The sequence below is a fragment of the Pristis pectinata genome, chromosome 4 (genome assembly GCF_009764475.1).
Source record: "Pristis pectinata isolate sPriPec2 chromosome 4, sPriPec2.1.pri, whole genome shotgun sequence".
Taxonomy (NCBI): Eukaryota; Metazoa; Chordata; class Chondrichthyes; order Rhinopristiformes; family Pristidae; genus Pristis; species Pristis pectinata.
In genome coordinates, this window is record NC_067408.1 from 74,151,118 (window position 1) to 74,175,952 (window position 24,835).

General features: G+C 39.7%; 1 protein-coding gene across 2 annotated transcripts in view; it reads left to right on the top strand.

Moving 5' to 3' along the window:
• The window catches only part of cnksr2a (connector enhancer of kinase suppressor of Ras 2a), a 371,916-nt gene that overhangs the window by 160,221 nt on the left and 186,860 nt on the right, over positions 1–24,835 (top strand). For both annotated transcript variants that reach the window (XM_052013677.1, XM_052013679.1), the window contains exons 6-7: positions 1,962–2,081; positions 3,779–3,838. In XM_052013677.1, coding sequence (XP_051869637.1) covers positions 1,962–2,081; positions 3,779–3,838 — 180 coding nt within the window. The remainder of the gene's footprint in view (positions 1–1,961; positions 2,082–3,778; positions 3,839–24,835) is intronic.

Consider the following 24,835-nt stretch of genomic DNA (forward strand, 5'->3'; position numbering starts at 1 on the left):
ATTTAAAACAAAATCGGGGACAATAACGATACCTCTGAATTTGTAAAACATGTTAATCAATGCTGACACTTCACTGGAAGTATTTTATGTTCAGCCTGATGTCAAACACTGTTTCAATTTGTCAACTACAAAGCACGTTGTGAAATAATCGATTAATCAATGGATTTCTTGCACCTCACAAATCTTTGTTCTGAAATTTTCTTTTGCTTGCTGATGAAGCAAAAGTCTTAAGGAAAAAGTCTTAACTGTAATTTTTCCTGCATGTATATTATGAAGTCAACTGTGATTTTATTTTGTTTAACCTCATGGACTGTATTGTCATGAAACAATGTAGTTTAGGGCAGTACCAAGAAGATCATAAATTAGGTGGCATTTTCCAAATGGAACAATATTCCTGTTGCCTTGAAATACTGACACCATTAGTTTAATAGACCAGTGGAAGCACAGTCCAGCGAATGTGGAGCTTTTTATCTGAGCTCCCAAATGTTGAAAACCAGAACAGTACAGTAAAGGAGGAGACTATTTGACTCTTCATAGTTGTTCTGGCTCTTCTGGGGAGAAATCCATTTAGAAACACCCCTCATTTATTTCACCATAACCTTGTAGGTTTTTCTTCTTCAACTGCTTATTCCATTCCTTTCAGAAAGTTACTATTGAAAATGTTTCTACCACCCTTTCAATGCATTCTAAATCCTGAGCGCTCATATGTAAAATGATTTAAATTTATAAAAAGATTTCCCTCATGTTACTTTGTGTTCCTTGCCATTCCCCTGAAATATGTGCATTGCATAAGCAGTAGTTCAATTTTCATCCTTCACTGCTAGTGCAGCCACTTATTTTTAAGGCATATTTGTAGCTGAGGAAAAGATTGCATCAAGGTAGATCCAAAGGTGGTGTGAATGTGGTTGAATTGAATGGGATGGATGCATTTAAGGAGAAGCTGGACAAGAACATGAGGGAGAAAGGAACAGAGGGCTGTACTGATAGGTTTAGTTGAGGAAAGAAGGAAGGAAGCTTTCAGTACATAATAAATGATGATATTGGCAATATTGAGCTAACGTTGAGTGGGAAATAAATCTCAACATTACAATAAGACATTTTGAGGTGGTCTAAGTTTATCAGTGGTACCTTAAAATGAAAGTTCTATCCTTTTTTTTTCTATTTACACACAGAGAAAGTAGTGAAATATATCAAAATGTTCTAAGTTTCCTCTGTGTATTCTGTCGTGCATTGCCATGTTTGCAAAGTTTACATAGCCAAGATTCTACATACTTCTTACATTCATAAAATGCAGGTGTTCCCCAACCTCAAAAATTTCAGAACAAAAAGGGAGATGATCATATAAAGGATGGGAAGTATCAGGAAGTTGATTTTGCCGAATTCTGTCAAATTTTGCATCCTCTTTTAGTTCAATGGATGGATACCTGCTCTTGCCTCATACTTGCACTTGTGGAAACCTCTTTAGTTTCCTTGGGAATTCAGCCTATTACAACACAGTAATCTTTAAAATTAGTTAGAAATAGAAATGTTATGAGAACTATTGAGGACTTTGGTCCCAACATCTTTACTAGTCAAGGATAATTGATCCTGAGATGGATTAGTTGTGAGTTGGTTCTATAGCTGGTCACTTTCTGGCATGTTGGGTTCTGCTTTACTTGTGAAAACAGAATGGGCTCCTGGGATTAATCATAGTGTATTTGTCACTTTAAGGTGTTTCTTTTACTTTATTTCATCTTAAGTAAAAGAAACACCTAAGTGTGACTTAAGCATGAGGCTCTGAGGAAACATTCTGTGAAATAACCTGCTCTGTAATTATAGGAACCCCTGATTAGAACGTTTGTTTTCTCATAACTGAAAAGTAAAATGATTCTCATTCAGCAGTTATTTAATTGATTTGCTTATTTTTCCCATTGTTTCTTAGAAATGTGCATTTAATCTTTTATTATTTTTCTCTCTCATAGTGTAAAACCCTGTCAGGAGTCTGTGACCACATTATCTCTCTCTCTTCTGATCCACTGGTTTCACAGTCTGCTCATTTGGAGGTCATTCAGCTGACAAACATCAAACCCAGCGAAGGCTTGGTAAGGTCCATTTGTTTCCTGAATCAAAGTTCTACTTTAGGAGTTGCAGTTTTAGGCACAATGCATTATAAAGTGTTACATCCATCATTAATTGTAAGTCACAGGTCTATAAAACACGTCAAACCTCCTGATCTACAAATCTGGTTTTATGATTTCCCAATGCTATATGAACGGCATTACTTAAACATATTGAATTGCACATGCAGTACCTACTTATAAATATGCAGTAAGTAAAATTTTAATGTTACATTTTCATTAGTGAAGAAAATCCTGCTCTTTTTAATGTTATGAAGCTGAAATTGTTTAATAAAGTGGGATTGCTATAAAAGTGGTCTTGCTGTTCAGGGCAATGACTCACATGAACTTCGGAGGTACTTCAAATGTAAGATAATGTGTCCCATAATATTTAGGTTGGAACAACTAACAGCATTTTTTCATGGAGTCATAGAAAGATACAGAGCAAAAACAGGCCCATTGGCCCTTCGAGGCTGTGCAGACCATCAAGCACCCATTTTACACTCATCCTACCCTTACCCATTTTATCTCCTCACATTCCCATCAATTCCCTCCCTAGATTCTACCACTTGCCTAGGGAAAATTTACAGTGGTCAATTAACCTACAAAGCTGCATTTTTTTGTGGCATGGGAGGAAACCAGAATATCCAGAGGAAACCGCGCTGCCACGGCGAAAATGTGCAAGCTCCATATATTTATTGTAATTTACTGGATACAAAACATTGACAGATGAACTTGTCTTCTGTGATTTGGATATCCAAGTACATTCAATTTGTTCACACATAACTGTGTGGTTTAAAGTTAAAACAGATTTATTGATTGTGCTTGTGCAATAAGTATTTCCACTTGCTCTTGAAGCAGTGCCCATTCTCAATAATATCATTGAAGTGTTAAGAATATAGCCACTTCCCTGTTGCTTTTTAAATAAATGTGTATTTGTAGTGCATAATTCTGAAAAATTTGCAACCTTCTCCCACATATTATTATAATTAAAGATAAACATGAGAATCTTATACTTCAAGATTATCTGCCCAATCCCGAATTGGTTTCCTGCCGACATGCAGGAAATTCTGCTCCTGCAAATATTAATGTTTGTCTGATATTCAGACAGATTCCTTATAGTTGACAGGTAAGCAAAATCAGTACTGGAAATTCAGTGTCATGGTGTTGTAATAAGTGGGACATTCCTGAACATTGGAACAACAAATTTAATTGTTGATACTGTTAAGAGAAAAATATATGTATTCTGCCCTTAATACTTGACAGAGATCAAAGTCATGTTACTCCGATATTTTTCCTTCCTCAATGTATGTATTAAATTATTGGAAGTATAGAGCTACTGACATTGATAGAACTATCATATAGATAGGTGACATTACATCCCGTATCTTATCGAATTGCCATGGCACTGGCATTGTGTCATTACAGCCAAATTAAATGAAGATGTGTTTATGATTTAAGTTATGATTGGTCAAAACAGAACAATTACATCAAAGATATCCTATTTGTAAGTTGTTAAACTGGAATTATTTTGGAATGTTAAGGCTATCAATAATCAATCCAAATAATCTCAATTAAAACTCGTTTAGAGTCATTTGTTTTAACTAATATAATGACAAGAATAATTAAATTGTTCAGAAGATGCATTGTATATTTATTTTTCTTGTCCCTGTCTCCTGTAGGGCATGTATATCAAATCAACATATGATGGTCTACACGTAATCACTGGAACAACTGAAAATGTAAGTTATATTCTGCATTAAGCTAATGGCTTTTACATTACTGGCAAATAGAGGATTTCACATGTAATTACACATGTATTTTGGGGAGTGCATCAGGCCAGGGAATAAACAGTAACAGGGAGAATAAGAGTTGCAGAGGAAGAGAGAGGCTTTGTATATCCACAAAGGTAACAGTTTAGGTTGATAAGGTTGTTAAAAGGATTATAAGTATAGGGGAGATTTATGAAGATGTTGCCAGGGTTAGATTCTTTTCTTTGGAACAGATAAGATATCTTTATTATTCGCATGTACATCGAAACACATAGTGAAATGCATCTTTTGCGTTGCGTTTTGGGGGCAGCCTGCAAGTGTCGCCACGCTTCCGGCGCTAACATAGCATGCCCACAACTTCCTTACCCGTACGTCTTTGGAATGTGGGAGGAAACTGGAGCACCCGGAGGAAACCCACACAGACACAGGGAGAACATACAAACTCCTTACAGACAGTGGCGGGAATTGAACCCGGGTCGCTGGTGCTGTAACAGCGTTTAATTGAGATTTATAATATTATTTGAAGCTTATAAAGGGGATATAGGAAGGGCTTATTTTGCTTAGCAGAGGCATCAGAAATCAGGAGGCATGCATTTAAAGCTATTGGGAGAAAGAAAGATTTGAAGGGGGCTGAGGAATTACTTATTTTACCTCGCAGGTGATAGGACTCTGGACCTTGCTGCCTGAAAGGATGGTACAGGCAGAAACCCCCATCACATTTATGAAATACTTGGACATGCATTTGATGAAGTATAACCTGTGGGGTTACTGATCCTGTGCTGGAAGATGGGATCAGGCCGTGTGGTATTTTTCAACCAAGATTGACACAAAAGACCTCTTTCTGTGTCAGAAATTTTCTGGGATGATGCCAGATTTTTAAAAAATCACTTCATCAGACCTAACACAATTAAAATATTTAGAAGAATTGATGAGTTGCACCTGCTAATGCACTTCTGGATACTTCTCATTGTATTTGTTTGGATGAAAGAATTATTCAACAAGAGAGATGATGATTATCATTTTTAAACATCTGAAATCATTTTAGCAGGTGTTGGTTATTGATTTCAATTATGCCTGTAAATGGTGAAATTTGCTTTCACTTCAATTAAGGATGAGGTGAATAAATCTTGAGCACCAGGACCTTGCAACAGTTTTGCACATTATTCTTCCATTGCTTAGCATGAGATACGTATCTGATCCTGACTGATGGTATGCAAACATTGTTGGTGGTAGGAATCCTATATACATTGCCCTAACCGAAGGGAATTGGGACATTTCAATCCTAACGCATCTTGTATTAATTTTAGGGTAAAATGTAAATCTTTCTAAATTCAGCAAATGGTTTTACTTCAGAATAGCTGACATGAAGGGCAAAGCAAAAATGACATACATACAAAAAGGGTCCTTCAGAATTGGAGCAATGCAGAGGGCTTTTCATTCCAGCTGACCAATACCGTTGGTTCCTTTGATTGTTGTTTAATGAAAACCTTGAGGGCTGTTTGTCACCCCACTTCTGACAGATATCAGCTGCTGAGGAACAAACAAATAAAAAAAACTCTACCCTATGAGTCTGTACTTAAGCTGCAAGCAATTCTTCCACTGTAGTAAAGTCAATAAATGAAGTAAATATATCTAGTAGAAATTATTTTTCAACTTTAATTCCATTTGAGCTACTTCAAAATTAGTTATTCCAATATTTTTTTAATTTATTAAATTTTGGGATCTAATTGCCCATGAGAAGGTGATAATGAGCCACATTGTTGAATTGCTGCAGTGCTGATGAAACTCCTCCTACGTTGCTGCAGAGTGGGGGAATTCCGGGATTTAGATCCAGCAATGAAGGAAGTGGCGATGTGTTTCCAAGTTGGGTTGATGTGTGATGTGGAGGGGAACCTGCAGGGTGCCTGACATCCTTGCCTTTCTGGAATGATAGTGGTTGCAAGCTCTCCAGGAATGAATGTTTGAGATGTTGGATGAGATCCCATTCAAGCAGGATGCTTTACCCTGGATTGTGTTAAACTTCTTGAGTGTTGTTGGATCTACATTCACCAAGGCAGGTGCAGACTGTTCCATCACACACTCTTGACTTGTACTTGGAGAAGTGGAAAGGCTTTGGGTTTCAGGCAATGAGTCACTCACTACAGGATACCCAAATGTTGTAAAGAGTTGTATTTCTGGTCAGTCATGTCCACCTGAGGATGTTAATGGTGAGGTACTTGGTGATAGTAATATCAGTGAATGTCAGGGGGTTAGGTGCTTAGACTCTCTCTTTTTGGAGATGGTCATTTTCTGGTAATTTTGCAGTGTGAATGTTATTTACCATTTATCAGCCCACACTTTAATATTGTCTCAGTCTTACTGGATTCAGGAGTGGACATATTTATTGCTGAGGAATTACAGATAGAATTGATATCATGCAATCATAAACAAATATCCCCACTTCTGACATTATGAAGGAAGGAAGGCCGTTGATAAAATAACTGAAGATGATTGGGCCTGGGACTCTGTCCTGAGGAACAGTGATGTCCTGGGTCTGGGATGATTGACCTCCATCAACCACAACCATCTTCATTTGAGCAAGCTATGACTCCAGTCATTGGAGTGTCTTCTCTTTGATGCACAATGACCTCAGGACATCTTGATGCCACACTCTGTCAAATGCTGCCTTGATATCACGGGCAGGGACTTTAAGTACATCTCTGATAATTAGGTCTTTGGTTGATATTTGGACGAAGGCTCTGATGAGGTCTGGACTGAGGGGTCCAAGCAAAACCCAAATTGTGAATTGTTGTGCACGTTGTTGGTGGGCAGGTACCCTTGATAGCCCTGTCAACAATACCTCCCATAACTTTGTTGCTTCTCACTCTGGTGCAACTTGCAAGTGGAATTAACAAATAAAGTGCCTATAAGTTTTTAAAAAACTTGAGTTGAGACTAAGCATTATGCAAGAACCTAAACATGGCTGAAGATACATCAGTAATACTGAAAATCTGTAACTAGACTCTTGTGTCAGTAGTTGTTTCAATTAATCATGATTTTAATGAATATAAAATTGTACTATAACTCCTACACATTCCTCCAAACTTCTTATTTCTGTGGAATTAAATAAGAAATGCAATATAAAAGATATAATGATTTTCTGTCATTTATAAAATCAGTTCACTAGTTCAATGCTGCTTAATTAATTATAGGAGCTGGGACTATGAATTTCATTGTCAATAAATGAGAAGTGTCTAGAAGTGAATCTTCAAATAAGGAAACACATTAGGATTAAACTGTAGTGTTGAGTGTTAATCAGGTCAGCAAAAATATTGAACTGCTTTTCCTTTTCATATCACATAAACTTGCCTTACATGGCCTTGAGTTTCGAAAGTTTTAAAGGTGATTAAAGTGATAAAGGGATTTAATACAGGGAAACCATTTCCACTGGAGAGAAACTCCAAACAAGGGGATAGAATTTTAAAATACAAGGCAGGTAATATAGCAGATAAAACAGGAAGTACTTTTCTTGAATATAAAATAAGTACAAAAATCTCCTTGAACTGCATTTGATCCTAGGATTATTAAAATTTTCAAGCCTAGGATTCACATGTTATTATTTGTTTAGCTTATCATGAAATATGGAACGGAAACAGGTCGTATTTTAGGTTCACAGCACTCATGATTTTTTGGAATGGAACTTTGGATGAGGTCAAGGGACTGAAGCTAAGCAGCGTACTCCTGTGTCAATAGGTATGAAATATGAAGTATTCCACACCCACCAAAAGGATTCGTTACTTGAGGAATTCTTAGTACAAGATTTTATGTATTGTTAGTGCCTTGGTGAGTCGGTAACTAATTAAATCGCAATTGGTTACTGAGACTTTTACTTTTGATGTCAGATTTACTTCCTGATGAATTTAATTTTAAAGTAGGTTAATGCATAGTATTATTGTCTAAAAGGGATCTGATGTAGAGTCAGGAAAGCAATAATTCAAAAAAAATGCGACACCATTTATACTTCATTATAATTGAAAAATCATGGGACTTTTTTAATCATTGTTAATTAAAAGGTATACACCAGATCCTTACTACTTGTGAAACAAATCAACTTGGCATGAATTATGTCAGGACATGTGAATCTTTTTTACGCAGCAAGTTGTTAAGATCTGGAATGCATTCACTGAAATACTAAAAGTACTTGAAGGTAGATTTGTCTGGGGAAATGGGGCTAATTGGAGAGCTGACATAAACATTACCTTCTTCCTATGCTGAACAATTTTATGATTCTAACTAGTAGATACCACCTTTACACATCCTCAAGGGGTAGATGACGGGACATGAGATTTTATTAAGGTTTCAGCAAGCAATCCCATCAGGAAGAGCAGAAAACATGCAGAGAGGAGACCTGTCACTGTTGCTAAACACTTATGGCAATATAAACCGCCAGTATTATTCCCTTCTTGGGCATTTGCTTTATTTGAAGTCTTTGAAACAAAATGTTTGGAAGTGAAAGAAGTAAAGCTCGTGTTTGTAAAATGCCTTCTAAAACATCCCAAAGTGCTTTACAGCCAATGAAGTACCTATTGTAGCGTAGGAAATGTGGCAGTCAATATCTGCCCAGGAGTTGTGCAAAATGTGATAATGGCTGCATAATATGCTTTCAGTGATATCAGTTCAGGGATACTTATTGCCCAGAACACCAGGGTTAATATTCCTGCTGTTTGAAATAATATCTTATTTGCAACAACCCAGAAGAGGAGATGATGCCTCTTCACTGCACTGGCATGTCAGCTTAGATTTTGATGCTCAAACACAGTATCTATTGGTTTAAAGATGAGCGTGGTACCCACTGTGCAACAGCTGACTCTCAGCAGGTACAACTGAGGGCCAGTGCTCAGGGGTGACCACCAAAGATGAATATCTCCAACAGATATATCAAAACACTATATAAATAAGCTTCTTCCTTTTTACATTGAAAAGATGATCTACTTTTCCAGATAAACAATTGAAGAACCACCTTATCATAAGTAATACTCCCAAATTTTATTTGCACCAGCCTCATCAGGACTATAATTTATGAAAAGAAAATTGTCTACAAGAACACTTACGTTTCAATTGACAACATCTGGTTTGTATTGAAATGAGATTATATTCCAAAATATACTCACATGAGCTGCTTGTGACAGTAATTGCCAAAATAACCTTCAAGCTGCAATCTGGGATATTTATAATGGAAGCTAAAAGCTTGGCTCACTGAGTCCCTTAACCAGAGGTTACTAGGGAGAAACTGCAACAGATATTTTATTATTTTTATTCACATTTTCCGTGAAATTACTCTCACCGAGCTACTTGTTTATTTCAAGAGAGCAGGCTGCCATGTCTGGGAGTAGAGGAGATTTGATAGTTTAACAGAAATAATTTAGAAAAAAAAATGTTTTTCTCAAGGGATAGCTAAAACATAATGGGGAAAACTTGGGTTCAGTGGTGTCTATTCTTTAAGGGCACTGCAGGTACTCTTAGGTATTGAAAATGGCTCCGTGGATGCACAATTCCAAAAGGAAAAACACTTGATGTTAAAGTCACAGAGTCATAGAGAGAGCACAGAAACGTGCCCTTTGCCCCAATAAGTCCGTGCTGACCATCAACCACCCATTCATGTCAATCTCATTTATTATTCTCCCATATTCTCAAACTCCCCTGATTCTACCATTCACCTACACACTAGGGGCAATTTACAGTGGTCAATTAATCTACCAACCTGTACATCTTTGGGATGTGGGAGGAAGTGGGAGTAGCCAGAGGAAACCCATGCCATTGCAGGGAGTTCATGCAAACTAGACGTGGTTAGGATTGAACCTGGGTCTCTGGCACCGAGAGGCAATAGATCCACTAATTGTGCCACTGTCCCGTCCTTTGACAATGATTGTTCTCCAAGCGTGTGCAAAATAAGCAAATCTTGACACCAACAGTGCCATTTAGTAGTTGCATCCACTGTACCTCTTCCCTTAAACTCAGATAATTGGAAATAACCCTTCTCCATCTCCAGCACCATTGTCATTTGAAAGGACCTTGGGGTCCTTCAGTTGGTTGTTGTTTTATGCCTTATGCTTATTGTAGTTCTACACATTTGAAGAGCTTTTCATTCTTTTGGCGACTTAAAAGCTTGTGCACAAATTAATTGCTCTCAGACATGGACATCATGGTCAGGGTTTTCCTTGGCTTTGAACAAAACTGGGGAAAGGAGCAGTGCTCATGCAGAGCAGGACAGGCTATGGGAATTGAAAGGAGGAGAAATTTTCAACTTCCACAAACTGATTAGGAAGGTAGATCTGGAGGCTGAGTCCAAAGCCACATAGACAATTGTGCAAACTCACAGGGCAGAAAGCTAGATTGTAGGAGAGCTGTTGGGTTTTGTTTGTCCTTCAGTGAAGCTGAGACATTGGCCAGCACTTGCTGCTTCCTACTGGTGTTACGAACGAGCAACAAAAGAAACACACTGAGTCATAATTCAGTGTTAAAAACTACTTTATTAATAGCTACTTATGATAATAAGAAAAGTAAAAGTAAAGATGTTAGAAGTAAAAATGTTAAACCTTGAACATTAACCCCAAAACTAAACTCATCATGTGTGTATGGCAAAGTCCCAAACTCAAAGCCCAGGAATGGTTCTGAAAGTTCAGTTCAGCAAGCCATAAGGTGAAACATGAGCAAAGGCTTCTTCAATAACCACCGTTGTCTGAAGATAAGACGTAGATGTAGAGAGAAAATAGAGAGTAATTACAAAATCCAAATGTTCCACTATGGAACCCAAATGACACCTCAGTGTTTACTTGGTAGTGACTTCCTCACCCCGAAAAGCATCCAAATTGTGGCCTTCCACACAAATACCTATTTCCCTCCACAGGTTAATGACAAAGTGGACTCCACCAGATTACTCCAAATAATCCATACGTGGATTATAGTGACAGACACAGTTACTGTTTCTCATCCATCGATAGAGAAACTAGCAGGCTGGTGTCCCTCTCTGTCTCTCCTGACTGATTGCTCCAAAAACTTCATTACGTCCTTTATCTTCCGTTGACGTAAGCACACCACACACACCTCTATGCTCTATTTTAAAGGGACATTCACCAATAGTAACCTGGTCTGTAACACTGGTTCCACAAGTGCTGACAAGGCTGGCTACTGGTTCAATCTTGGAAAGGATGACTCCATACACCATGTATGACCTGTGTAATCTTTCTGCTGGATGTCTCCGTGCTCTTCATCTTTAAACACAGATTCTCCAATGTGCCATCAGCTCTACCCCAATCCTGGTTCCAGTTCATTATATTTGGGCTTGTGCTGATGTGTGCAACTTGCAATCATTTTGAGAAGAAATAATTATAATAATAAGGCACCACAAGGTTATTGTACTGCCTGAATTTCAAACAGCAGATACCTGTTAACCAAACATTGTGATCCCTTGATCCCTTTGTTATTTGTGGGGGGGGGGGGGGTCCAATTGACACCACTCAAATTGATTGGTTCCTGGGAAATTAACAATTACTATTTAAAGATGGTTACTTTTGACCTCCTGCATAAACCAAAGGTAAACTGTCTGTTCATTAATGTCAATTAGGGGAGGAAATCTGCCTTCTTACTCAATATAGTGATTGCAGACTCACAGTAATTTGATTGATTCTTAACTGGTTGAGCAAGCCAATCAGTTGTGTCAAACTGTTATGAATCACAATAAAAATCAATTAGCATTTTAAGGACACCCTTCAATGGGACTACAATACAAAGTCATCAGCCTCTTATTTCACTCTTATTTCAGACTTACAGTGCCTGCAATATTTTGCTTTTGGGTTGGAGTGGGACTAAACTGAAACTAATATCAGTTTGTTTCATTTCAGTTTAATTGCAGTGGGGGAGGCTGCAGACAGCAGTTTGTGAAGGATCACTGACAAACTTAGCAATTTCTGCACTAAATTAAGCGCAGGAAAATCCTTTCATTGTAACTTCAGTAACTAGCTATTATTTGTACCAGTAGACAGTCAATGAAATTGCTCACAGTTGTGAACCTGAAGGATAGAGTGAAAAGGTTATCATGGGATCTAACTTTACCATAGGTGTGAATTTAAATTATTATGGTTGTCCTATTATCTCAACCTTTTAGGATGGAGTCTTGCTGACCAGCCATAATTTGAGTTGAGTTCTTGAGACCAGAAAGTACAGATGACACAATGACACAGCTGGTGGAGCTGCTGCCTCACAGATCCAGTAACTGGGGTTCAGTCCTGACCTCAGGTGCTGCCTGTATGGAGTTTCCACGTTCCCCCCAGTGACCAGTTTGTTTTTCTCTGGGTTCCTGGCTTTCCTTCCACATCCCAAAGACATGTGGGTTGGTAGGTTAATTGACTAGTGTAAGTTGCCCCAAGTGTGTAGGTGGGTGGTATTACCTAGGGAGAGTTGATGGGAATGTGCGGAGAATAAAACGGAATTAGTGTAAATGAGTATTTGATGGTCAGTGCAGACTCAGGTGAGCTGAAGGAACAGTTTCTGTGCTCAGTGACTCTGTAAGACTTCCAATTTCCAGGAACATTAGACTGTGCAGTTGCCAGGACAAGGATCTTGGGAATGATGCACTGTTTTCAAGACAAGGAGCTGGCAGGAATGTACTCAAGAAAATAGTGAGAACTCAGAGGGTTAATGGATCGTGACATGGTGGAGAGGAAATCAGGAGTAGGGCCATGAGCCACACAGCACAGTTTTGGAGAAGAGCAAATTACTGTGAGCTCTTCTGGAGCTCCCTTTCCAACTTTGTCTGCCCCCTGCAACAAACAAGTTGCTGGAGGAACTCAGCGGGTCAGGCAACATCTATGGAGGGAAACAGGCAGTTGATGTTTTGGGATGAAACCCTCCATCTTGGACTCAAAGGATTATGTATCCTTCCCCCTTGTTTGATACACATTCCACCACTCTTTTTAGTTGAGTTCCTTTCCATTTTTATTTTTTTGAATTCAGGAACCTACTTTTTCTGTTCAGACAAGATAATGAACCAAATATTCATGGCAGATGGTGCAGAAATGCCTTGCAGGGAAGGGGCAGTGAGAAGAATTGGGTGAGGTGGTCAGTGCTCAGTTCACCACAGCCCATCACTTAACTATAAACAATCTATATGGATGGGGTGTCATATGTGCTCTAACTGCTGCTAGTATCACACCTATATCTCACATACATTGCTAGCTCTTCAGCCATAACAGATGCATCAGGGTTCAATTCCAGCTGCTGTCTGTAAGCAGTTTGTACGTTCTCCCCATGACTGTGTGGGTTTCCTCCGGATGCTCCGGTTTCCTCCCACATTCCAAAGACATACATGTTAAGAGTTGTGGGCATGCTATGTTGGCACCGGAAGTGTGGTGACACTTGCAGGCTGCCCCCAGAACACTCTACACAGAAGATGCATTTCACTGTGTGTTTCGATGTACATGTGACTAATAAAGATATCATCTTAGTAGTGTATTTTCCACTCCCCAGCAGAACAATATAGTGCACAATCTGAAAAAGCAGCAGTAAATCTTGCAGGAAACAGTCCTGACTACATCAACTTACACCCATTAAGGAAAGAGTGCTGACCATTATTAGAGAAGTCTCTGTTGTGGGGCTGAAAGCATTGAAGATGATGGTGTACCCTCATCGAAACTTCCGTCTCACAATAGATTCCATCTCCTCAATAGAAACTTGTCATCTTTAAGCTCCAAATTTCTCCAGCTCCAGACTAGAGAGAGGGCTACAGACCTTGCATGGATATAACCTTTTACTGAGATCTATTTTCCCCAACCTCCTCCCTCCTTCAGCACCTTATCATGCACTGTCTCTCCTTTCCCTGTCAGACAGCACTTGAAAGGTAATGTTTATTATTGCTCCCATGTCTAGGAATAACTTATTATTCTGCAAGTCTTGAAATCAAATCAGACTCCTTCATCATTCTCTGCAGACTTTGGCAAGATTAAAGATGTCAGAAGGCACCAAACCATGTTCAATTGAAGCAACAAACAATTAAAAAATAAATCAAATACTGGCCCTTGGGTCATTAATGATCTCCTTTGAAGGCGGGGGGGGGGAGGGGTGGTTCTTCCTGATGCTGAACAGGTGTTCAGCCATGCGAGCTTGACATATGGCACCAGCTGGAACATTGGTTGAACAGCGTTGGCATCGAATTAGTGGTGCATGTTGATTGACCTTCCAGTCTTCTTACTTTTTCACATTGATGCCTTCCCATTATGGAGGCTAATGTATGCGGTGCTGTATACAGTTGGATATTTTACTGCATTGGAACCATCATGCACTCTGCAATTGAATTTTGTGGCCGGAAAGTTTCCAGATTTTTATGAGGCAGGTAAAGTTTCCAGAGTTTCTAAACAAGTTAGAGTCTATGATCATTTCATTTGTGAAACCGCTTCTCCACCCCCCCCCCCCCCCCCCCCCATCATTGCATGTTGCACATTTTCAACAATGCTAGGGGAAAATTCACTGAATGGGAGTCAGGACTGAGGCTGGGTGGGGATAGGGGTGAGTGAGACGGTAGTCAGTAATCGGGATGACCATGGGCCAATGACCCAATTATGAGCGATGTGTCGGTGGAGAGGCTGCAGCAGATGAAAGGAAAGAGGGAGTAATCAGTGGCTTTTCATACAAAGGCGGTGGGGGTCTGGGATCTGTAACCAGGGTTGGAGCAGAAGGACCCTGGCTGATGATTTGTTGAGGATTGGTGGAGCAGGGTGTCCAGAATCAAGGATAAAGACCAATAGAAAGCGACCTGGAAATGGTCAATATCACATTTTATTCTGGGGAAAATATTATTTTCAGTTGTATTAATAATATTATGCATTTAAACTATCTAGACCAAATACTTCTTCCTAAAACAATTTTCTTTTATCAGAAACAACAAATAATCTTGAATTTCTGCAATTAATTTACAGTACTTCTTGCATGATAAAGGATGGTCTTTTATCTTTTTTGGGAGGAGTTGGTAATCGGAAAGCAGCTGTAATTAATTCACCAGATCTAAAATAAATGAACGTTCAGTATCCAGGAGAAAGTCACACAGCAGTGAAACAGGGCCTTCAGCCCATTGAGTTTGCATCACCATCAAGACCCAATTACACTGATCTGTAGCGACTCACCGTCCGAGCAAGTGAACCGGCTCGGCGGTCGGGTCGCGCGTTGTCGGGGCAGCGAGGCCCAAGATGGCATTGGGCCTTTGTCTTCCCCGAGCGACAGGGAGAACCCACGCGCGGGAGAAGTTTGATGACGTAGCGCATATGTCATTTCCGTTTTTGGTGAGTGGGAACCGTTCCTCTTAAAAGGCCCGCGCAAGGCGGGAAAATAAATCAGTTTTGTTCTGCAGCCCATCGACTAGTGTCTTGCTTTCACATCACGGTAGCAGTTGCTACAGATCCCAATTTTTCTTCTCCACACATTCCTATTAACTGTCCCAAATTCTGCCGCTCACCCGCACACTGAGGGCAATTTAGAATGGCCAATTAATCAAATAGTCTGCACCTTTTTGGGATGTGGGAGTGAAATCAGAGCACTTGGTGGAAACCCACACAGGAGATGTGTCCACTTGACATAGGCAGTTGATGCTCATATTACAGGAAAATTCTCATCACTGCCCCACTGAGAATGCTCAGATATAATTAATAACTTTCTCAGCTGGTGTGTAACTGCACAGTCAAAAGCTCAGAGTAAAGATTTAATGAAGGGTTTAACATATATCGTAGATGTGTCCATTGGATACTAGCTCGTTTGTATGTTTGCTTTTTCTCTAAATCCTTTATTTTGAAAACTGAAAGTTGAGTCTCAATGAGAATAAAAATAGTGCATGAAAAGTATTCAGATTGGAACATCTCCTGCTCCACACTGCCCCCAGGAGGCCAGAGCATCGACCAGGAGAGGTACAGGCTGCCTTATAAATAGGAAAATCCTCCGGAAAAACATTATCATGCCGTTGATACCAAATGAGAATATAACTAATTAATTTTAAATAATGGTTAATACTTGCAAGCAATTTTTGAATGAAAAACTAATGCAAAACAACTGTTAATATTAAAATGTAAAATATTGATGTGCATAGGTTCTAAAGTCTAGAACTGGTAGAAATCACTATACGACTGGAATCTGAGAGGACCATGGATCTAGAAATTGAGAGACAACTAATAAATAAAAGTGACATTTAATTGGTTTTCCTTTTGATGAATGTTAACTTCAAAACAAATTCAAATGATTCACCAAACAGTTTAAAAGCTGATAATTATTTGGAATGTTTATGTCCCCAGCACAAAATAACCTCGTAAGAGTTACTTTCCAAGCAGTCAAAAATCCCAATGTACTGCATGCTATTTGCAGAAGTTAGTGCACCAAATTATTGCCCAATTGATTTTCTTTCCTGAGCTGACATTTTGGAAACCAGCAGGCAAGCTATGCGAGATCTTTACTGAGGCAAAAGAATGAGATTTTGTTGGCATACAGATGGCAGCCTGCTTATTGTAATTAGGTGCACCATGGAAAATGCTGCCTGCAGGGTGCATTGCAGGCACCTGGAATTTAGTTGTACTTCATCCTATTTCACAAAGAGAAGCCGCAAAACCAAGCTGAAGTTTACTTTAAAAATTTTTGAAAAGAAGTAGATAGATTTTATTCATTCAGTTCCTTGAGAGTTACTTATGCTTTATAGAAGTATTTATTTGCACTAGCTCTTGTTTGAATATTCATTGTCAGTGACTACTGAAAAACTAAAATAAGATTGATTTAGTTCAGAGCAATGTGGTGTGTTGCTTATAACTTTCATGTATGAGTGTCCTTAATTGCTGTGAGGTTGTGTCTCAGTATGGCAGTGACTTTGCTAAAAATAAATATATTCGGTGAATGCACTGACTTTGGCATCTTGTTCCAGCTGCCAGCATCCAAGAACATTAAAACTCTGAACAGTTGATATGTCACAAAACACTGTTATTTCCTTTACAACAATGTTACAATTTCATTTACTTTTAGGTAACACTTCAAAATGGCAATTTACTTAAAATCTTGTTGACCTGCAAGCTCTCAGAAATCAATAAGGGTAAAGCAATAAGGACTGCAGAAGGAGCTCCAGGAAGATGTCATGTATTTGTTTTAAGGTCTTAGTAGTTTGCCTGGAAAACAGATTGTTAGAGTGCATAGCAGAATTGAAGAGCATGTAATCATTTGGCATAATTACTAGACCTAAGAAGTGACTTAGATTCCCAGAACAAATCAAATGGACAAAAGTTTCCATCTTGATCCCACAATCTGTATCTCCAAAACCATTTTAGCTAAGCCAACACTGCAAATTAACTGCAAGAGGAAGTTTGTATCATAGGTTATTAGCACTAAGCTGTAGACAATCGTAGACAAAAGAAACTGAAAATGCTGGAATCTGGTGCAAAATATAAACTTCTGGAGGAACTCAGCCGGTCAGGCAGCATCAGCAGAGGGAAATGGACAGTTGACATTTCGGGTCAAGACCCTTCATCTCAACTGGATCGACCCAAAATGTTGACTGTTCATTTCCCTCTGCAGATGCTGCCCGACCCGCTGATTTCCTCCAGCAATTTGTTTTCTGATTTCCAGTTGTGATGCCTTTTTAATTTTAGCAACTACACAAAAAAATAAGCTTGTTGCTCTGTGGCTTTGGAGTATTATTAGCATGTTTCATCTCAGGTGTGTCATTAAATTATTCACCCACTGTTTCTGTATGGAAGTCATAGACATCAGCAGAAACACAATACTGGGCTTAGGCAAGCACCGGAAATCAGAATAATGATGATTCACACTAAATAAGCCACAGGAAGGAACCTGAAATTACACGACTAGTGTGATATGCCTAAATTAAAAACAAACATTAGCACTTTGATAGCACCTTTCAAAACTGAAAGTCATCCTAAAATAACGAATCACTTTTGAAGTGCAATCATTGTTGCCACAAAGACAGTCTTGGAAGCTAGTTTGAATCCAGTCAGGTTCCAGAAACACTAAAAAAAAATTGAGTGACCACTTAATCTATCTGTGAACCAACACCAAAGTATTGTAGATGATAGAAATTTGAAGATAACAATGGAAAATGGCGAAATATTCTGCAGGTTGGACAGCGTCTGTGAAGAGAGAAACAGATCTATCATGTCATTCATCAGGACCCAGCTGCAGTGTTGTACTCCAGGAGCTCTCCTTCACCATTCAAGTGCTGTTATAGCCAGCACTCTCTCAGTCAGAATGGATCAACCTTGATCAGATTTTGGAATTAAAAAGCTTTTCTAACATATCCCACATAAAGCCTGACATATAACGTTTTGCAGCTTTAACGCAACGTTGGGTTTCCTAATATTTTAATATTGTAAATTTATTGAACCAGCAAATTGCATAATTGATGAGAGAGAAAATATTATATACTTCTTTGAAACTGGAAAAAAAACAAGTCACCATGGATTGGATACTAGGAAACTATTAGCCTGCCACTTAATAAAATTTGTTTAAGATTCCTACTGCCTTTTGTTCACTCTTCTTGAAAACTTATTGGCGTAGAAATTCCACTCCGCCCATGATACCGCTGAAACATAGCAACAGTGAGAGCGCCAATAACCCCTGGTTTCCCCCCCCCCGAACACTGGCCTTCCTGCTGGAAACTGACCATGAATGTGCCACTCTGTCTTCCTTTCCTAGGCTGAGCTAAGGAGGAGTTCAGCTGCAAGCTCAACTGAGCCGTGTGCTGTAGCCACGGTTGGTGGGAGCAGGGGACAAAGAGAGCATAACTCACAGCATTTGTAGGGGGCAAGTGGTCTGAGGCAGAAGGGTGGTGTTGTGCAGTGGGTGAGGCAGGCAGTTAGCACTTGGTGCGGGCATAGACCAGTAGCTGGAATTGGGTTACGCTGAGGTGGGAGAGCAGTTGCAGTCTGGAGGACAGATGGTAAGATCAACATCTGACGTTGGTGGGTGAGTGAGGGTAGTATCGACAATTGGTACTTGGACGAAGAGGGGTCTAAGACTGGCATTGTGTTTGGCAAGGGAATGGAAGCAGGAGATCCACAGTGTTTTTTGGAGGGGGGGGGGGGGAAGTATGGAGATCTGAGACTGTTAGTATGTTTGGGAGGAGGGCAGGTAAGGGGCATAGGAGCTGGCAGTGTGTTTGGGAAGAGAACGGGTATGAGGGCTGGCAGCGTGTTTGGAAGGAGGGTGGATAGAGGGAGCGGGAACTGACTGTGTTTAGGAGTATAGGTACAGGGAGTGAGGGCCGGCAGTGTATTTGAGAGGAGGGTAAGTACAGGGAACAGGAGTTGGCAATGTGTTGGTGGTAGGGTGGGTATCAGGAGGGAGGATTGACAATGTGTTTGAGAGGAGGTGGGTATAGCGAAGGAGCACTGGAAGTGTGTTGGGATTGATTGGCGGCTGAGATGTGAGTGAAATTGGGATCAGAATTATAGAGTCTGGGGTCCCCAGTGCTGGGCAAAAGATGCAAACTGGAGATGAGGGTGTCTGGGGAGAGGTGGGCATGTCTGTGTTATTTGCTTAAGATCAGAGTACAGGGGTTCCCCAGGTTACAGAAGACCTAAATTATCGAAATCTGACTTTATGCAAATTATAGTAAATTTTTAAAGAAATTTTAAAGAGAGTAGTAATAGAATATCTCATGGTATTCATGAACAACTAGATACAGCACATATTCCATTAGTTTAATTATGGGTAGTGTTAGGATGAATATTTGATGAAGCGAAAGAATTATAGGAAGTGTATGCAGAGCATTACAATTATAGGTTACTAAGAAAAGGGACATTTCTGACATGGGAAAATCAGCTTACGGAGAGTTCTCAGGAACAGACCCTTACATGACCCAGGAACTGCCTGTATTCGAACAATATAACATTGTGGTGAAAACTACATCATTGTAATGCAGTCCATTTTTATCAATAGGAGAGGAAATCCTTGGGCCTTTGCACTGTGCCCAGATTCACCTCGAGCCTATGCCCAGTTCCAGGCCAAGCATCCAGCCATGGTCCCACATCCAGATCCCTGCCAGGGACCCCAGCCCATGCCCAATCCTGGGCCCTGTCGCAGTTCCCAACAAATGGTCCTGGCCAACACACTGCCTTGGGCCCCAGCTGAACTCACAGCTTTGGGCTATGGGACTGATGAAAATTCAAAATGCCAGGCTGCATAGAAAGGAGCAGGAGTATAGTCTGGTCATTGCATTTGAAATTTAAAATGTAATAATTCATTAAATTATTTTCTTTTACAAAGAGCAACTTTATACATCACAACAGCTTTGTGGGCCGAAGGGCCTGAATTGTGCTGTAGGTTTTCTATGTTTCTATGTTAACCTTGTTATCTTTAATTAGGATCAGATTGGGGGCGAGGTAGCTGAGATCAGCTATGGGTTTGATTAAAAACTGACGTATTAGACTTTCAGTAAGTAAGAGTCTATGGTTATCATGGGTACCAACCACCAATATTTACCTCTTGCTGTGGCATCCAACACATTGGATAACATGAACTGTACAATGTAGTTATCTGCTTCAGGGTAGCATGGTGTTGATGTGCTGCCAACATCCAGAGCAACAGGTGGAGGATTAACACCTATCTTGATTCCCAATGACAGGCTCAGGAGCCACCAGGTTCAGGGTCAGGAGCCACCAGGTTCAGCCTCAGAGTGTCTTATCGCATCCTCAGCATATCTCAAACTCTTCCGTGCAGCCATGTATGGAGAGGGGAGTGTTGTGTGCAGCAGATACTCTTGCGTCAGGTCACGCATGGTGGTCAATGGCATACCTTCACTCCATTGGCCTTCCAGTTAGAATTAAGGGTAGGACTGACTGGGCAAACTCAGACAGCAGATAATAAATATATCAGATATATTGTTCTGCTTAAACATGCACACATGGCAAACTCAGACATCAAACTGGTCCTCTGTGCCAACTATCTAAATAAAAGTGCAGCTGTTGTAATAATTTAGTGTACATCTCAAAACCTTCTGAAAAATTAAATCACAACAATATTGAAAAGTGCCAAGTTTTATTTGGCAACATCATTGTTGCCATATAACCCCTTGAATGTCAAAAATTAACATTTTTTCCAGTACAGCTTTTCCTCGGGAAAAAATTGAATTCATGTGTTTTCTTGTTTTGATGTTTTACAGATTCAAATTGTTAATGCTTTTGTTTCTCCTAAAAGTGAATTCCATGGAATTTTTGATGCTTATTTCTCAGTAATTTTCCGCTAATGCATAGAACCTGAGGAACTTGCGAGGAGAAAGTCTGTTTTGTAAATTACTGGGCTTGCTGACAGTCATGATGAGTACAACTGTATAAGAGTTTTCATATGTGTGTACTGAGAGCCATCTGAGATCTTGTCAAATGGTCTTAGCCACAGCCTCGTGCAAGAATTGGTGTGTTGTTTTCTTTGGATTGTATTTGCCGAGTGATATAAGTTAATTCTCTAACCTGAGACGGTGCTCCCAGTAATATCACTGTCCAAAACATAGTCAACCCTTTTCAATCCAGAGTAAAATTCTCAGCATTACAGCCTCCTGAGTTATCAGTTAACTGTTGGTCTAGCTATATTACACAGGTGGGAGTGTGACATCACATTATTGTTTGTATAAAATTCAACAAAGCCCCGGTTTATGCAGGAATCTGGGAGGGAAGGTGACTTGCCCGAATTGCCATGCTTTTCAAGAAGCTTATTTGTTTCACAATAAAATGCATCTTCCAAGGAAAAGTGCATGAAATTTATTTTGTAAGGTTCTTATAGTGGATAGATGAACCAAATGTCTCAATATTTATTAGTTTGAAAAAAATTGCAGCTATAATATAAATGTAATGGATCCGAATAGGCAATCAAATAACATCCAGTAAACTAAATAGAGAAACATTGCAAATGTTGGGAATTATAAAATGAAAATGGAATTGTTGGAAGTGCACATCGTTTGACCATTGCACTGTTTCTCCATTTACGGACTCTTCAGTTTTTATTAAATAAAATTTCCTGTTTTTTTGTGTTTGGTTGAAATTCGATCTAAAAATGTTTTTGATTGCTTGAGAGCAAAACATGATGGTCAGCCAGGGTATTGAATACAGGAGTTAGGACGTCAAGTTGCAACTGTACAAGTCGTTGGTGAGACTGCACTTGGAGAATTATGTACAGTTCTGGTTGCCCAGCTGTAGGAAGGATATCATTAAACTGGAGAGAGTGCAGAAAAGATTCATGAGGATGTTACTGGGACTGGAGGGCATGAGTTGTATGGAGAGGCTGGAAGTGTAGGATGCTGAGGTTTGACCTATAGATGTATATAAAATAATGAGGGCGTGGATAAGGTGAATGGTCATAGTCTGTTTCCCAGGGTAAGGGAGTCTAAAACTAGATGGCATAAGTTTAAGGTGAGAGGGGAAAGATTTAAAAGGGGACCCAGGGGGAAACTTTTCCACACAGAGGGTGGTTGGGATGAGCTGCAGAGGAAGCTGTAGAGGTGGGTACAATTACAATGTTTGAAAGACATTTATGGATAGAAAAGGTTTCGAAGGATATGGGCCAGACACGGGCAAGTAGGACCCAGCTCGAATAGATATCTTGGTTGGGATGGATGAGTTGTGCCAAAGGGCCTATTTCTGTGCTGTATGACTGGATGACAATATTTGCAGCCATTCTAGTATCATCCACATTCAAGGAATGGGAATTCAAAAACACATAATGGTGTCAACAGTATCCATAAAGTCTTTAAAAGGGGGTTACATTTTCCAATGAAACATTTAAAGTGGTATTGCGCAAAGGTATAGAATAGGATCAAAAATATGTCAAACGTGTTGTCAAATTCTATGATGATTACGAGCAGCCAACTTGCCAACCCTGTGAACTTGCGTGATTTGTTCTGACATTGATGGGATTAAGCTTCTTGAGCACTAAATTGGCTACACCCATGAGAATTGCATCACTTTTGACCTCCAAGTTTTTCTGTATGAACCACAGGGTTTCTGCATCCAATCAACATGCTATTCTTGTATTCATAATCTCTTATGACATAGGAGGCTGTTTGACATATCGTATCAATGCCAGGTCTCAGAGCAATCCCATCAATCGCATTCCCCCACTTACTTCCCCATAACCTATTCTCTCTCACACTTTCCCATTAACATCCCGCTGATTCTCACAGCCGACTACACTTGGGACAACTTACAGTGCCCATTTAAGTTGGGAATCTGAGTGTCTTTGGAATGTGGGAAGAAATCTGAACACCTGGGGAAAACCTCTGCAATCACAGAGTTAACATACAACCTCCACACAGACAGCACTGGAGACCAGGTTCAAATCTGGGTCTCTGGAGCTGTGAGACAGCTGCACCCTTTGCAGCACCATGGTGGAACTATGTTGTGTTTTAACAAAACAAATGTCCCAAAGCACTTTATAAGAGTGTTATCAAACAAAATTTGACACCACAGCAGAAAAGGGCAGCTACCAAACGCTTGGTCAATGAAGTAGGTTGCAAAGTATCTTTTTAAATTGTCTAAGAAAGGTAAAGTGTTGAGAATGGCTCAGCAAGTTAAAAAAGAAGCTCATTTTTCATGTCAAAGTCTGATCATTGTTAACTACTGTAACAGAAACATCAGCAAATCCCTCTACACTTGTCTAGTGTTTTAAGCATGTTGAAAGTGTTCAGCTAAATGTTGACAATGTGCAAAACATTGCAGGAGCCAAGAAATTGTATACTTGAAGAACCCATTGATAATGCATAAATACTGTCTGGAAAGTAAGGCTATAAGATGTATAATTGAATTGAGGGAAAGTGTTGTAAAAAATATTTACTAAAAATGTCTCATTGACAAAGAGCGTGTTGTGAGTAGAGAAATAGGAACAAACATTAAAGAGCCCATTACATCTTCAGTACCTGCATTGATGCAGGTGGAAATGTACTGCCAGGCAGGGTTTCCTGGGCCGCATTACCCAGTCTCAATCCTTGCTACTTGTGTTTTTGAGGCTATATTTGCACATATTAGGACCAGTCTGTTTAGAAACAGTTGGTGCAAAGCCATTTAAGACAGCTTGTTAATGAGAGCAAGCTGTTGCAGATTTGTTCAGAAGCTTAGATCAAAAGTGTCTGCAGAAACCAGTGGTTATCGCAGATTGTATGGTATGTGTCAAAAGCAGTAATCTATACCATCCAATGGTCACCCAGAGGGTGGTCATATATGGAATGAGCTGCTGAAGGAAGTGGTTGAGGCAGTTAGTTTATCAACATTTATAAGGCACTTGATAGGTACATGGAGAGGAAAGATTCAGAGGGATATGGGCCAAATGCGGTCAAATTGGACTAGCTTAGATGGGTATCTTGGACCACTTGGACCAAAGGGCCTGTTTCCATGCTGTATGACTGTCTGCAAGTGCAACCAAGCCTAATCATTATGTTGAAGTACATAGTGATACTGCATAATGAATATACAGTACCAAAGTGATATGTATGTTCTGTACTCAGGCTGCTGAAATACTTTTTCCTACTCTGGATTGACATTGAAGAGCCACACTATCATTGTTATAAATTACAGCAGAAACCAACACAAAATGCAGAAGTGGTCCCAAATGTACCCCAGAGTGAGTCACTAAGCAGTGGTCTGGAATGGATAGTGCATTAGGATCCAGTTGATGCAGAGCAAATTTAAGACCTGCAATCTTGCTCACTGTATTGGAAGGTGAAATAAAAAGCAAAAATGCTGGAAATACTCATCAAATCAGATATGTGGCTTTGGAAGATGGACTAGACAGGTTGAGGGATCGCTACACTCAGATAGGCAGTACAGCCTCGCACATGAGGAATGTCATGCAAGTATGGTTGGCTATATTTTCCTTGACCAATAGCCTATCCGAGTTTTGCAAGGCTCGGAAAATGCCAATTGAGAATTATGATTCTAAAACCTGATGGCTGCCTATTATTCCACACTCAGA